At 41.1% G+C, this 15,211-nt stretch overlaps 1 protein-coding gene across 1 annotated transcript in view; it reads left to right on the top strand.

Moving 5' to 3' along the window:
• Nucleotides 1-676: 676 nt before the first annotated feature.
• The window catches only part of RUVBL1 (RuvB like AAA ATPase 1), a 38,512-nt gene continuing 23,977 nt past the window's right edge, over nucleotides 677-15,211 (top strand). Inside the window, exons 1-3 of the mRNA XM_081148502.1 lie at nucleotides 677-924; nucleotides 4,087-4,173; nucleotides 10,349-10,481. Of these exons, the coding sequence (XP_081004628.1) occupies nucleotides 784-924; nucleotides 4,087-4,173; nucleotides 10,349-10,481 (361 nt within the window). The 5' untranslated portion in view covers nucleotides 677-783. The remainder of the gene's footprint in view (nucleotides 925-4,086; nucleotides 4,174-10,348; nucleotides 10,482-15,211) is intronic.

Genomic DNA, 15,211 nt, shown 5'->3' with positions numbered 1-15,211 from the left:
TTATAAATAATGTGCTCTTATAGTTTGAGTCTTGACTATGAATTCTTTCCTGGCCAGAACTCAAGTACTGAGGTTGCGGAACCCAGGTCTGGTCTGACCCCACCAGTCTAACAGCTGGTGCCCTTCCGTAGAAGCCAACAGTTGAACCTCTTTTAGCCTGTGTCTTTATCTGTATTAGAAATTATGCTGTCTTACAGGGTTGTAGAGTTTTGGAGACATAAATGTTATTTACAACCAGCTTAATTTAAATAAAAAGAGATGGTGGAGGCGAGGAGAAGAAGAGGAAGCCCGTTCCCTGGAGCAGTGCCAGGGTGGGAGTGATTGGCAGGCTGGGCTGGGCCTCCCCAGGGAGATACGAAGGCTTGGGAGTCAGAAAACTGAGTAAGCAAAAGTCAAAGCTTAGGTTCTACGCTTGTTTCAGCAACTCCAACACGGAGGTAATAACTCCAGCTTCGCTGAAGGATATGACCGGCCAACGCGCAAAGCACAGGACTAAGCGATTACCACCCTGTCCCCCCGCCCCTATCCCGGCCCCGCCGGGCCCGGCCTGGCCCAAGCACCTGCTGCGGGGAACGCTAACCCCTGAACACAGCCGGAAGTGGGTGGGCGGAACCACCCATAAACCAATGGACAGCGGAGGCGTTTCCGCCTCCGCCAATAGGACGCCGAACAAGGCGGGCCCTGACAAACTGCCTAGTAACGGCCGCGTGGTAACCTGGGTCCCGCGCGTGGGTTTCTCGCTCCTGGTTTTCCACGGTGGTCTTAGCTCCGGACGTGTGCAACATGAAGATTGAGGAGGTGAAGAGCACCACGAAGACGCAGCGCATCGCCTCCCACAGCCACGTGAAAGGGCTGGGGCTGGACGAGAGCGGCTTGGCCAAGCAGGCGGCCTCGGGGCTCGTGGGCCAGGAGAACGCGCGAGAGGTGGGGCTGACGGGCGGGCCTGGGGTTTGGGGCGCTGAGTGGGGCCGCAGTGGCGAGGAGCCGCTGAAGGTGGGGTGTGCGCGGGGTATCCCTCTTAAGTTCTTTAGGGCTGTGAAAAGTGACTAGGGGGGGCGGCGAGGAGGCACCTCTCTGGGACTGGGAGTGGGGCCGTTCCAGGAGAGCAGGCGACGACCCCACCGGAGAGGTTGACTGCTTGCTTCACCTCCTTGACAACAAATCTTGAGTGAGCCCCCCCCCCCCTACTCTGTGCCATGCTCTGTTCGCGACGATAAGGTCCCTGCTCTCATGGAGCTTACATTTTAGTGTGGTAAGAGACAGACGATAAACATTTAAACCAGTAAATAGAAAATAATTATCATATTTTGTTGGGAGCCACTTCCTGCGGGGCTTTTCCGGCTGTAGTAACAAATTTGGATTTTTGTGAGGAGGCTATGGGTATTTTTAAGTACGGGAGTGATCAACCTTAAAAAGCTCACTTTGATTCCTAAGGCTTGGGAGCTGAAGGAGGGAAGTGGGAGTTACTGGGAGGAGCAATCTGCGTTTACCGACACTCAGCATCCTTTTGACCATTGCCATTCAATCCACTTTTTTAAAGTGGCAATGATGCCAAGTTCTTTCACCTACATTATAATCACAAAACTATTCGAGCTCTTTGTATTATTATTATTGGTTTTTGCAGATTAAAAAATTGAAGGTGGGAGAGGTCATTTCACCACTTTCCACCCTGTTTAGCAGTGGTAATGCTGAGATTTGTACCCATCTGTAATTCTGACTCCCAGTTTAGTACTATCTATGATATTATAGCCACCTGTCAGTTTGCTGTGCTCTAAGGTCAGATTCATGCCCCATGGTCTTGCCGTGGTTTAGCAGCTACAGAAACCTTCATATGAGGTGAAGACCCTAATTGTGCTAATAGGGCCAAAGAAAAGCCTCTGGCTTCCATTTTGAGCATCATCTTTTCAAAAAGGCAATATTGACATGGTCAAGGTGGCTTTCAAATTCTCTTTATACAGCTTCTGCTTACTAAGGACCTGTTACTGCAAATAACTAACATTGGTTGAGTACTTTCTATGTGCCAAGCACTGTACTAAACAGCTTTATCTCCATTGTCTTGTTTTCACTTCCACCCTAATAATTGTCTCTCCCCCACTTTACTATAACACTTTTCAGACATACAAAAAAGTTGTAAGACTTGTATAGTGAATAACTGTGTGCTAAATTCTACAATTAACATTTTACTCTGGTGCTTTATCATATATCTGTTCATTTATCAATCCACCAGTCTACTTTTGCATTTCAAAGTAAGTTGCAGACAATAGTACACTTTACCCTTAAACCCTTTAGCATGTGTGCCACTGTTATGAACTTTGTTGTCAGATAAAGAAATTGTGGTTCACAAAGGTTAAGTAGGTCCAAAGTCACTCAGCAGGTAGTGGTAGAGCCAGGATTTAAACCCAACTCTATTAATAATCTAGAATCCATGCTCTTAACTCTGATGCTGTATGCCTCTGTACAACTATGAGCTTCCTGAGGATAGAGACCAGGTAATATTACTAAATACTCAGAACCTGACTCATTATAAGGGCTCAATATTTATTGAGTTAATAGGCATCCTACCTCAGCTACCAGATCCTTATATGACTGGTAACATCAGCCTTCTTGCTGGCTGGTGCTTAATATCCTCATCTGAAAAATGAGAGAGTTTGACTAGGTAATCTTTTAAAGGCCCTTCCAGTTTGTACTTTTTAAATTTTAGTATTAACTGAACACACCTCTCTGGAGAGAAGTTGGAGCTTAAACTGAGGAAGATTAAGTGGGAGAGGTCCTAGTGTGTGAATGAGTACATATCCAAGGTTTGGAAAGTCTCTTCTACCTCTTGAGTTTCTCAAAGACTTTCAGTGCTGAGAATTATGACATCACAGGGTTCTATGGAAAGATCATAGTGGTTCTGTTATCTTTTTAGAAATGCAACATCTGAAGAATAGCTTCTAGGCTCTCTTAAGAGCACTGTGCTTTTCCAGCTGAGCCAGAAATGGAATATAGCACATCTATATGCGTTTCTTGAATCCATGGTTTTGAGGGGCTGTCTTAAGTGTGGTACCAAGATACTTTCCGCAGTCCATGGAGAATAGTGGACAGGAGATGAGATGTATTCATAAGACCCTGTCAATAGGGTATAATGTCACTACCCAGAGAGAAGAGCTAAGGCAAGGAATTCGATCTTGAGGATTTGAAGGGCATTCAGTGAACCTTACAATGCCACAGGTTTAACCTCATGTGCAGCGTCCTAGGATAGTTAACTGATAGCCAACTAGTAGTGTATGTCATTGATTCTTAACCCTTAATGGGTTAATTTGGAAATCTGATGAAAGCTATGAATCGAAAAATGCACATGTGAACACGTACCCATAATTTTGTTTCCAGTTTCATTTTCAATTTCAGGAAATGTGTGGGCTCCTGGAGTCTGTGTCTGGTCCCCAGGCTAAAAGTCACTGCTCCCATTTGTACTCCTATCTATCCACACAGCAGCCATCAAGATCTTTTAAAAGCAAATCATCATAACATGACACATAGCCTAAGGCCTTTTCAGTAGCTTCCCATTACAAGTAGAATAAAATCCAAACTTTAAACTTTGGACTCTAAAATTTTGTTCTGAGTTCTGGCCCCTCATCTTCCCATTTTCCTTATTCATTGTACTTGGCCACTTACCTTTCTGTTCTGTGGGCATGCCAAACTCATGTCTGGATTTTTTAATTTGATGTTTACTTTGAATGCAACACACTCCTGTCCTGCCCAGAACTTCTCATATCAAATATATTGTCATCAGAGAGCCCTTCCCAGATCACTCTTTCAAGAGTAACCGGTGCACCAGGCACTCGCTGTCGTTACCCTTTTTTTCTTCATGGTAATGATCTTGTACAATGTCTTTGCGATTCTCTCTTCCACTGGAATAGGAGCTCCATGAGCACAAGGCTTTTCTGTCTTGTGCCCCATTGCGTCCAGCACCTAGAACAGTGCCTGGAGTGTATTGGCACTCAGAGTTAGTTGAATGAGTATGTGAATTGTTTGGACCAGAGACTGGACTTTTTCCCCCTGTGATACATTTTAATACTGATTTATTATTTCCATTGTGGTGTCTAGGCATGTGGCGTGATAGTAGAATTAATCAAAAGCAAGAAAATGGCTGGAAGAGCTGTCTTGTTGGCAGGACCTCCTGGAACTGGCAAGGTACTCATTTTCTCTCATTTTTTTAATCTACTCAAGAGAATGATCTTAGTGTCTAAGCCAAATTAATTTTTTGTGTTAACTAGTCTTTGTTTAGCTAAATTGGTTATATGTATGTTTTTAAAACTAATGTGGAATAATACAATTGAGTTTCTAAAATCCAGATTATCCTGGACGACCTCCAGAGAAGAGAGAATGAAGTCTGTGGAGGGGTCTCATTGTCTCTAGAATTTGTCTCGTATCTCTTTTGAGTCTCCTTTGCTTTGGAAATACATTTCTGTTTGCCTAGGACTTCATAAAATCTTCACAGTGACATCTTACTTGAGGAGAGAAGAAAACCAGTCAGCAAGCATTTTTCTGAATGCTAACTTTACCCAGCACTATTCTGGCTGTGTGAGAGATGGGGAGAAAAAGGAAGAATATAGGAATCGGAGACATGATTTTTATCTTCAAGGGGCTTTCAGGGCAGAGAGAGGAAACCATGACAGCACAAAATGCTTTAGTTGAACACTAAGCTGCATGGTATTGATTGATCTTAAATGCAACTGGAAGTTGAGTCGGAGGCAGCACTGGGGGCTGGTAAAGCTAGAAGGGTTGAGTCTTGACATTTGCTCTGCAGAGTGGGGAGAGGATTTGACTTTGCAGGGAAGAAAAGGGCCTTGCAGGCAGAGGAGGCAGTATGGCTTGTTGGGATCAATGAGAAGACTGGCTAGATACTTGAAATGCCCCAGAGTCCCTAGTCTGAGCCCTGCTTCTTTGAAAGGACCACTTGGTATAGGACAGTAGGAGCTTGGGATTGCGTTTATAAAGAAAATAAGCTTTACATTCTAGCACTGGTGCTGACTTTCTGTGAGACCCAAAGAAGGTCCCTTAGCCTTTCTAAAGTAGTAGCACATGCCCTGCCTATTTCAGGTAGTTATTAAACTGGTCAGTTGTAAGATAACGACTTTAATTATCATTTGAAATCATAAATTGAATTGACGGTGTATCTTATATTAGTGTCTTATAACAGAGGAAGAAGTGCTGTGTTTGTGAAAAAGTTTTTTTAAACTTAAATGTGCCATATAAATGTGAGCTTCCATTGCCTCTCTGCAAGCAGTATGAGCTTGTCCAGTGTACTTACCATTTATTTGCTTACTACTCCTTCCTACATCTTAGACCCTTACTCTCCATTTTTCTTCTTCCTAAAGTACATCAATTAGAGTTCCTTCTAGAAGTTTATTAGTGGCAAAGTCAGGTTTGTATTTATTATGCTGCCCTTGTTTTGAAAGGAAGTTATGTTGGATGCATAGTTCAGTTGACAGCTATTTTCTCTCAGTACTATTTCTCTCAATGATATGTGCTACTTGTTGGCTTCTTTTTTGCTTTTGAGAACCCTAATTTTGAGGACTTTGGCTTTTATTTCTGGATGTTTTTGAGATATTTTTGGCTTTTGTATTTCACTATGATATGTCAAAGAGTGAATTTATTTTTATTGGGCTTAATATTAATTGTGCTTTCTGAGTCTAAATATTATGTCTCTAATGGGTTCTGACAAATTGTTAGCCTTTATGTCTTCAGATATTGCCTTTCCCTTTTCTCTTAATTATCTCCTAGAAATTCAGCTAGATGCTAAGTTTTACTGCAAAGGTTCTCAACCTGGGGTGGTTTTACCTCCCTCCCCCCAGGGACATTTGGCAATGTCTAGAGACATTTTTGGTTGTCCTAACTTGGTCAGGCGGGGAATGCTACAGGCATCTTGTGGGTCAAGGCCATGGGTACTGCTAAACATCCTACAGTGTGCACAGGGTAGTCCCTACAACAAGGAATTATCCAGCCCAAAATGTCAGCAGTGCCAAGATTGGGAAACCCTGGGCTAGAGCTTCTTTTGTCTTCATCCTTCAATCTCTTCTTCATATTTTCTATCTTTTTTACTTTGCTGCATTCTGGGTGATTTCTTTTTTTTTTTTAATCCTCACCTGAAGGTATGTTTTTATTGAGTTTTAGAAGGAGAGGAAAGGAGAGGGAGGGAGGAAAGGAGAGAGAGAGATAGACAGAAACTTGGATGTGAGAGAGACATATTGATCTGTTGCTGCCTGCACATGCCCTACCAGGGATCGAACCCACAACCTGAATATGTACACCTGACTGGTGCACAGGACAAGGCTGCAACCAACTGAGCTGCACTGGCCAGAGCCTGGGTGATTGATTTATTTTTTTCCCATTACCAGTTGAGTGATTTCTTTAGACCTCAGTTCCAGTCTAATTGCCTTTTAAGCTATGACTAAGCTGCTGTTTAATCCAATCCATTGAGTATTTTTTCTTTTTCATTTTGAAAAATTTGAAATGTACAAAGGATTTGATAGAATAGTATGATGACCCTCTTTATACCCTACTTATAAATGACTAATTGTAAATATTTGTGTCATTTGCTTTTTCTTTACTTAGTTCTGAACTGTTGGAAAGTAAGTGCAAGGACATTTTTCTACATTACCAGGATACTGTCACCATGCCCAAGAAATATAATGTTGTTAACAGTATTAGCAGATACCTAATTTATGTTAAAATTTCTTCAAATCGTTCCAGTGTTTGGCTGTTTCATTTTTTAATATTTTAAAATTTAGAATATAATCAAAGATCACATATTGCATTCATTGTTATGTCTCTTTTTATCTAGAACAGTTACTCTCCCCAGAATTTTTTTCGTTTATGACATTGACGTTTTTGAAGAGTCCAGGACAGTTAATTTGTGGAATGTCCTACCAGTGTCCTATAGGGATTGTATTATATTAAACACTTTGTATTATATTAAAACACATTGTATATTAAACACTGGCACAACACTACACAGATGATGCTGAGTCCTCCCATTGCTTCACAACATAAGGCTGAGGCCGAATTCCACTGTGAAGGTACTGGTTCCCTTTGTAACTAATGAGTGATCTGTGAAGTGACATATTGAGGTGTTGCGAATAGCCTTTCACCCTGTGGGTCATTGATGGTCATTGTATATCAGTTATCACATTAGTGGTTGCAAAATGATTTTTTAATTATTATTAAATATATTGGGTCACATTGGTTAATAATAATATATACGTTTCAGGCGTATAGCTTTGTAATATGACTTCTGTATACTCTTGTTTGGCCACCACCTGAAGCCTAGTCTCCTTCTGTAACTGTATATTTGAACCCTTTTACCCTCATCATCATCCTCCCACCCCCCTTCCCCTCTGATAACCACCATTCTGTTGTCTGTATCTGTTAGTTTGTTTTTTTGTTTGTTCATTTGTTGCTTTTTATTTTATATCTCGCATATAAGTGAAATCATATGGTTCTTATTTTTTTCCATCTAACTTGTTACACTTAAACATGATATTCTCAAGATCCATCCATGTTGTTGCATATGGCAATATTTCATCTTTTTTATGGCTCAGTAGTATTTCATTGTATATATGTACCATGTCTTCATTCAGTCATTCATTTCCATGTCTTGGCTATTGTGAATAATGCTTCAATGAACATAGGTGTACATATATATCTTTATGAATAAGTGTTTTCAAAATTTTCAAGTAGATACCCAGAAAAGAAATTACTGGGTCATATGGTAGCTCTATTCTTAATTTTTTTAGGAACTGCCATACTGTTTTCTATAGTGGCTGCACCAATTTACATTCTTACCAGCAGTGTATGAGGGTTTCCTTTTCTTCACATCCTCTTCAACATTTGTTATTTCTTGTCTTATTAATAATAGAAATTGGTGATTTTCAAAATGTCATTTTTTCTACATATTTTAACTTGCTTTTTTGTTTGTTTTTGTAAAGATGAAGCACCCTGGCCCCTTCCAAAGTTTTTTTGTTTTTTCTTTTAAATCTGGCTATTTTTTATAACCTCTTGTTCCTTGTTCATGAAACAGTGTATTCCTTTTTCTTTTTTCTTTCGTATTCTGTATTTGCTTTTGTAATCATGTTTGATCAATCTGTGAGGCCAATCTCCTAAAGTTAGGACTGAGTGCTTCCTGTGAGGATTTGTGAGAGCCCTGCTATGCTACCAGTCCAGGGCACTTGATGTGAATTTTGTGATGTGGGTTTTCTGGCCATCAGGTAGTGTAAAGACCAATCCTAAATCTGTTTGTGAGCTTGCTAGGGAGACTTTCTTTCCTCACCCAGAGCTAAGGCAATACTGACAAGTTTATACCTTGTACCTCAAGATTTTTTTTTTTATGGCCCACCTTTTCTGTGTGGCCCTTCAAGGATCCTTTTTATTGAAGGGTTTCTGCCTTAATGCCACACCTTACTGGGTTTCTGGTATCTGCCAACCACCCTTCAAATTTTCAAGGCAACAGAGGTTTACTACTCTGGGTTTATTATTATTTGTTTATGGTTAGGTGTTTTGTAACAGGAAGGATTTTCAATGGCTCTAGTGTGCCATATTTCTGGAAGCATAAGTCCTTCATTTCTTTTGTAATATTATGCTGTTTTCCTCTTAGGAAATATGAGAAGTTTTCCACACTTAGAGGTTTGTCCAATTCCTTTTCATGTGTATGAAGGCATGTGGTAACTCTCCTGCATTATAGTATGCTGATGGGCCCCAAAGTTAAGGCAATTTAACTGAGTGACAGAAAAACAGTGCTTCTTTAGAGATGCAAATACATTGTTCAATATAGATGTTACATATTTGAGGACCTCAACCCATTAATAACGGCTCCTTTTGGGTTTTAGAAAAAGATGTTCAGATGAAATTGAAAATAAAGTAGATTTCTTTAATCTTTTGTCAACCACTTCTTTTATGTGTGCCACTTGCATGGGGGTGGGCACAAAGAAAAAATGTGTTTGACATTGGGGTTTGCATCCTGGCTCTGCTGCTTGGTAACTGTTTGACCTGGGGTGAGTTGGTAACTTCTGAGTTTCAGTTTCTAAATCTATGAAACACCAACTAGATTATCAAGTTCATAGGTTAGTTGGGAAGATTCAATGAGATCTCTCTTGTAAGTGACCTAGCACTATATATAGTAGGTGTAGGTATAGTAGCCATGTCATATACCTGTCTTCTGGGAGCTTTTAAATGGAGGAAACTAGACACACCTGAAACATTTTTTTCTTCACCAAGTACTTATCATATTTTAATGGAAGTATATTAATCATCTCTTCTGCATTAAGTAGAGATAGGGGGATGCCATAAAATCAGATACAGTCACTGTCTTTGAAGTTTGTGACTGAGGGTAAGGGAATCGGGCCTATAGAGATACCTGGATGAGAAAGGAGTGCCTGAGAAGGTGACAGGATTTAGATAGGAGGTGGGCATGGCCAGCCTGTGAATCCCATTGGGAAGCCTGGTGTTAGAGTGCTACTCCTCTCAGTGTGCCGCATCATGCTCAGATGCTTGTTGAGGAAAGATGAAAATGGCATTAAAAGGTCATGGCATTTCTCAGTCCTGTACCATCTTTAAAGGACTGGCTTTTCATACCTGATGTTTGACCATACATCTATTAAGTTGGCTTCTGTTTAGCATTTGACAACTGCGGTCATCTCACCAAAAATCAACTTTTAGTTTTACTAGGGCATGTTCAAGTGTAATGTAAGACCAGTCTATAGCTTCAGAATCCTATCTCTTGTATTCATTATGTGTGGGCACTTAATATAAAGTGAACATCACATAATTTATTGATTTCTGATGGGTTGTCTTCCTGTACCTGTATAAACAAAGACCCAATAGTGGTGTTCTGAGTGATTAGGTCAGGACCCTGTTTTAATAGTGAGGAAACAGTTTTGGAAGACTATACTAATTATAATGGGAATATGATCTCTGTAACCTTGCTGCCGGAGTTTAAGTCTACACTCCTCCATTTTCGAGATTATGGTACCTAGGATGTGTCTCAGTTTCCTCATTTGAAAGTGTTGAGAATAGTAGTATCTAATTCATAGGGTGAGTGGGAGGATCATGTGAAGCACTTAGAGTTGGGACTGCACTGGGTCTCAATGAATGATAACTTGTAATTACAGGGATGATTAAAAATGCCATTTAGATGATAAATCACAGGAGTCATCAAACATTTATTGTGTGCAACATGCCAAATGATGTTAAAACTAAAAGGACTAGGTTTTCATTTGTTCCTGGTTAATAATTTTTTTTATTACGTATGTCTCTGATTGATCATATTTTCAAGAATGTAAAACAAGTACGTTTTCATTGTTTTCTGTAGACAGCTCTAGCTCTGGCTATTGCTCAGGAGCTGGGCAGTAAGGTGCCTTTCTGCCCTATGGTGGGGAGTGAAGTTTATTCTACGGAGATCAAGAAGACAGAAGTGCTGATGGAGAACTTCCGCAGGGCCATTGGTGAGTATCATGTTTGTGGGAGGAGGACTTCTTATTTGCATGGTGCACTGAAGCCTTGTGGTTGTAAAAAAGACTTAATGATTTGTATCTGTTGCACTGCTGTTTTTCTTTTGGCATAATTAGTGTTATTTTGCAAACAAAACAAAAACCCAGCTTTTGTAATTGAGGTGCTTTAACAATCAACAAATGTGGGCCCCCAGCTATGGGGCTGGGGTTCTTAACCTGACAAAATAGATGTGGCTATAAAGCTATTTTTAAGAGACAAGTCAGGCCCTGGCCAGTGTGGCTTAGTTGGTTTAATGTTGTCCTATACACCGAAAGGTTGCTGGTTTGATTGCTGGTCAGGACACATGCCCAGGTTGTGGGTTCAGTCGCCAGTTGGAGTGCATATGGTAGGCAACCAGTCGATGTTTCTCTCTCTCCCTCTCCTTTCCTCTCTTTCTAAAAAATCAACATATTTTTTAAAAAGTGCTTTAAAAAAAGAGAAACAAGTCAGATTTTCCTGGCAGTCTTTTTATGCTTTTAGAGATGACTGTCCACTGGAAAGGTTTTGAACTTAAGCCAAAAGCATTGTGTGTCATGCTGCCAGAGGGCCCCTGGTTCTGGATGTTGAGCCAGAAGAACTGTGATCTGTCAGAGAGTGATGATACTGTTTGGTCACTGGCAGAGCTTTGAGGCTGGCAGTGCCAACCTTGTGGGGCTACCATATTGAGTGTTTGTTATGTGCCAGGCCGCTGCATTGATTATAGCTTTTCCCTCCACCAAGAGGAAGCTCTTAGTCTCATTTAGCATCTTATAAAGCAGACTTAGAAAGTTCAATAACTTGTCTAACAGTGACCCAGCTAGTAAGTAGCAGAGCTCTAGTTTTAACCTAATTTGTCTGATTCTAGAGCCCATGCTTTGAAGATCTGCTGTGGGGAGAACATGGCCTCTCTCCCGAATGTTTCCCTCTTGCTAGCTAGGACTTGTGGGGCAGGCTCCTAGCCCCATTTCTTCTGTCCTAGCTCTGGGAAAATCTCAGCTTCCCTCACATCTACTTGTAGAAATCGTTTATTCCTTTTAAGCTGTTAAGAAATATTTAAGGTGTCTCTGCACATGTAAGAGTCTGTCTCTAGGATATAATTAGTTACTGAATCATGAGTTATGAACACTTGTCAGTGCCTATACCATTTTCCAGTCTTTTTGATGGTCAAAGGTAAATATTCTGAAGAAGGAAGTTTACTAAAATACTTCAAGGAACCCTGGCTGGCGAGGCTCAGTTGGTTGAGCATCGTCCTGTGCACCAAAAGGTCATTGGTTTGATTGCTGGTCAGAGCACATGCCTAGGTTATGGGTTGGATCCCTGGTCAGGGTGTGTGCAGGAGGCAACTGATTGATGTTTCTCTCTGACATCAGTGTTTCTCTCTCCCTCTCCCTTCCTCTCTCTCTCTAAAGTCAGTAAAACATATTTTTTTAAAAAGTAGAGAAAAATAATTTTAAAAAAAACTTCAAGGAGATTATGAAAGCTTAAGAAAGAATAGATTTATCTAGTTCAGGATCCTTGCCTCAGGACAGTTGAAGTCTAGTTTAGGGGTAAGATCCTACAGGGCCTTATGCCTTGGTTAGGGCTTTGACTTTTTTGCTGAGTGAAAGGAGAAGTAACTAGAGAATAGTTTTGATTTTATAAGAATCTCTCTAACTGGGGCATAGAGAGTGGACAGTAAGGAGGGCGAAGGTACAAGTAGGGAGATCATTAGGAGTCTGAGGAAGAGATGGTGATAGTTCGACCAGGGTGGTGGTGGTAGAGGTGATAAATGGTTGGATTTGGGATATAGTTGAATGATAAAGCTGACAGGATTTCCTGAAGGATTAGGTGTTGGGACTGAAAGAAAGAGAGGAAGCAAGGATGTAAGCCTCCTCTACCAGGTTTTGTCATTTTGGGAGATGGGAAGGAGCAGACTGGATAGTCATTAAATGTCTACTAGAGATATAGTGGGCAACAAAGGTTGCCCCAGTTGCTGACACATAGTAGGTGCTCAGTGAAGTTTTTCTGACTGAGAGATGGGGTAGACTTTATTTACTTATTTATTTTTTTAGATATATCTTTATTGATTTCAGAGAGAGGAAAGAAGAGGGAGAGAGAGAGAAAGAAACATCAATGATGAGAGAGTCATTGATCGGCTGCAACCCACAATCCGGGCATGTGCCCTGACCGGGAATCGAACCCCGATCGCCCGGATCCTAGGTCGATGCTCAACTGCTGAGCCATGCGGCGGGGCAACAGGGTAGACTTTAAAGCAGAGAGAAAACAGAAGCCTTTAGCTAAAGTAAGATAGCCCTTGGTCTGTGTCTGGCAGTAGACATATTTTGTTTGATTTACACAGTGTTTTTAAAAATAAAATTTGAATTATGTAGTTGCCAGTATTTAGAGATTGGGAGATGTCATATAAAATTCTTCTTTCTGGCTTCTTGAAATGAGCTTTCATTTCCACCCAGCAGCAGTCGTTCAAAGCAAAGTGAGTGCTCTCCTTTTCAGAGCAGATGCACCCCAGCTTGCCCCAGTCTCCATGAGACTTGCTCTCCTTCTTAATGTTTCTTGCTAGGTGCAGGTAAGCACTAGGGTTTGAGACTCTTGCTTTAGACCAGACACACTGTAAACTGTGTCTCTAGGCTGCTTTGTGTTTCTTGGAATGTGGACCATTGTTTTTTTTTTAATCCTCACCCAAGGATATGTTTTTATTGATTTTAGAGAGAAAGGAAGGGAAGGAGTGAGGGAGGGAGGGAGGGGCGGAGAGAGAGAAACATGGATGTGAGAAACATCAATCAGTTGCCTCGAATACTCACCCCAACCGGTGATTGAGCCTGCAACCTAGGTATGTGCCCTGACGGGGAATCAAACCTGCAATCTTTTTGGTGTATGGGACAATGTTCCAACCAAGTTACCTGGTCAGGGTGGAATATGGACTTTTTTGAACTGCAAAATATTTCTTATTGGAAATGATTTTATATTTATTTTTTTAAAATATGTTTTTATTGATTTCAGAGAGACGAAGGGAGAGGGAGAGAGAGAGAGAAACGTCAGTGATGAGAGAGAATCATTGATTGGCTGTCTCCTGCATGCCCAGGATGGAACCTGCAACCAGGGCATGTGCCCTGACCCAGAATGGAACGGTGATCTCCTGGTTTGTGGGTTAACAGTCAACCACTGAGTCACGCCAGCCAGGCTGGAAATGATTTTTTATTACAAAACTTTGGATTTTTTGGTGCCCATTTAAAACTGAAATATAACATACATATAGAATAGTATATAAAACATACCTATTAACAAATAATTATGAAGTAAACGCTTATGCAGTGACCACTTAACTCATGATACAGAACACAGCCAGCACTGTAGATGTTACTCATGTCCTCTGTGGTCACAGCCCCTCACATTTCCCGTGTGTACCCACAGAGTGCGAGAGGTATGTGGCAATGGCTTCTGTGGTCATCATAGCCCTGTACACCCTGTGTGTATCCCTAGACAGTGTGGTTGAATTTTGTCCTTTTAAACTTTATCTAAACGGAACCTACTCTAGGTGTTGTGTCTTGCCTTTTTAGCAGCATTTGTATTTGTAAGGTTTAGCCCTTGTTACTACATGATGTGCTGTCCTCGGACTTCACATTGTTATCTGGAAAAACAGTGAAAATGGCCCACAGGATCCACTTCAGGGTTTCAAATCTTTTGAGAACTTTTAAAGAATTTAATGAACATGTGCCATAGATTTAATTTAACTCATTAATTTATGAGATAACCTGTAAGATGTTACAACTGGTACAAATATGTGTACTTATAAAATGCCTTTTTATGTATTTGAAAAATACTTTTCTGACATTGATAAAATCTGACAAAACTGACCTTTACATGAGTGCATGTGTTTAGGTTGCTTAAAGTCAATTTAAATGCTTTAACATTTGAAAAAATAGAGATAAATTTCCTAGGCATAAGTTTTGTGATTTGCCCTTTTTTGGGGGGAGGGGAGCACCACAGTTCTTTTGATGGCAGCCAGGTGAAGACAAATTTCTTGATCCTGCAGCAGAATGAAAAGGCAGGTCATTGACAATCTTCAAAAAGGAACCCTGCCCATCTTTCTCTGCCTTTGAGTTTCTGTGAAGTTGGCGGGGGGGTGAGGGGTGGCGAGGAAGCAGTAAGCTGACCAGAAATAAAAAGCGAGGAGTCTGTGCTGTTTCCTTGATGTGATGAAGGTCCCTGTCAGGGATTTAGAAACCTGAGCCAGCAGATGAAACCTGTGTCATTTGCGTTGTCGTTGCCAGAGATAGTGCCAGCTCAGCCCCTTTCCTGGCTAACAGCCTGTTTCATTGTCTGCAAACCATATCCCCTGTCTGCTTGTCAGCACAGAGCAACTTCTAAACAAATATGGGACTAGTGAGAGATGGGAATGCCCTTTTCCCCCCACTCGAGGAATTTCATGTCCTAGCCTTCTAACAGTAAATATAGGGAAACATTCTATTTGGAGGAATTTATCTCTGTGGGATATAAAAGTTTTGACTTAAAAATCAAAGCTCAGCCCTGGCCAGGTAGCTCATTTGGTTAGAGCATCATCCCATGCACCAAAAGGTTTTGGGTTTGGTTCCCTGTGTGATCACATACCGAGGTTGTGGGTTTGATCCCGTTGTGGTGCATACAGGAGGCAACCGATTGCTGTTTCTCTCTCACATTGATGTCTGTCTGTCTCTCCCTTCCTCTCTCT

Source organism: Miniopterus schreibersii (genome assembly GCF_964146895.1).
Source record: "Miniopterus schreibersii genome assembly, chromosome: 10".
NCBI classification, from domain to species: domain Eukaryota; kingdom Metazoa; phylum Chordata; class Mammalia; order Chiroptera; family Miniopteridae; genus Miniopterus; species Miniopterus schreibersii.
This window is presented reverse-complemented; position numbering and strand designations above follow the sequence as displayed.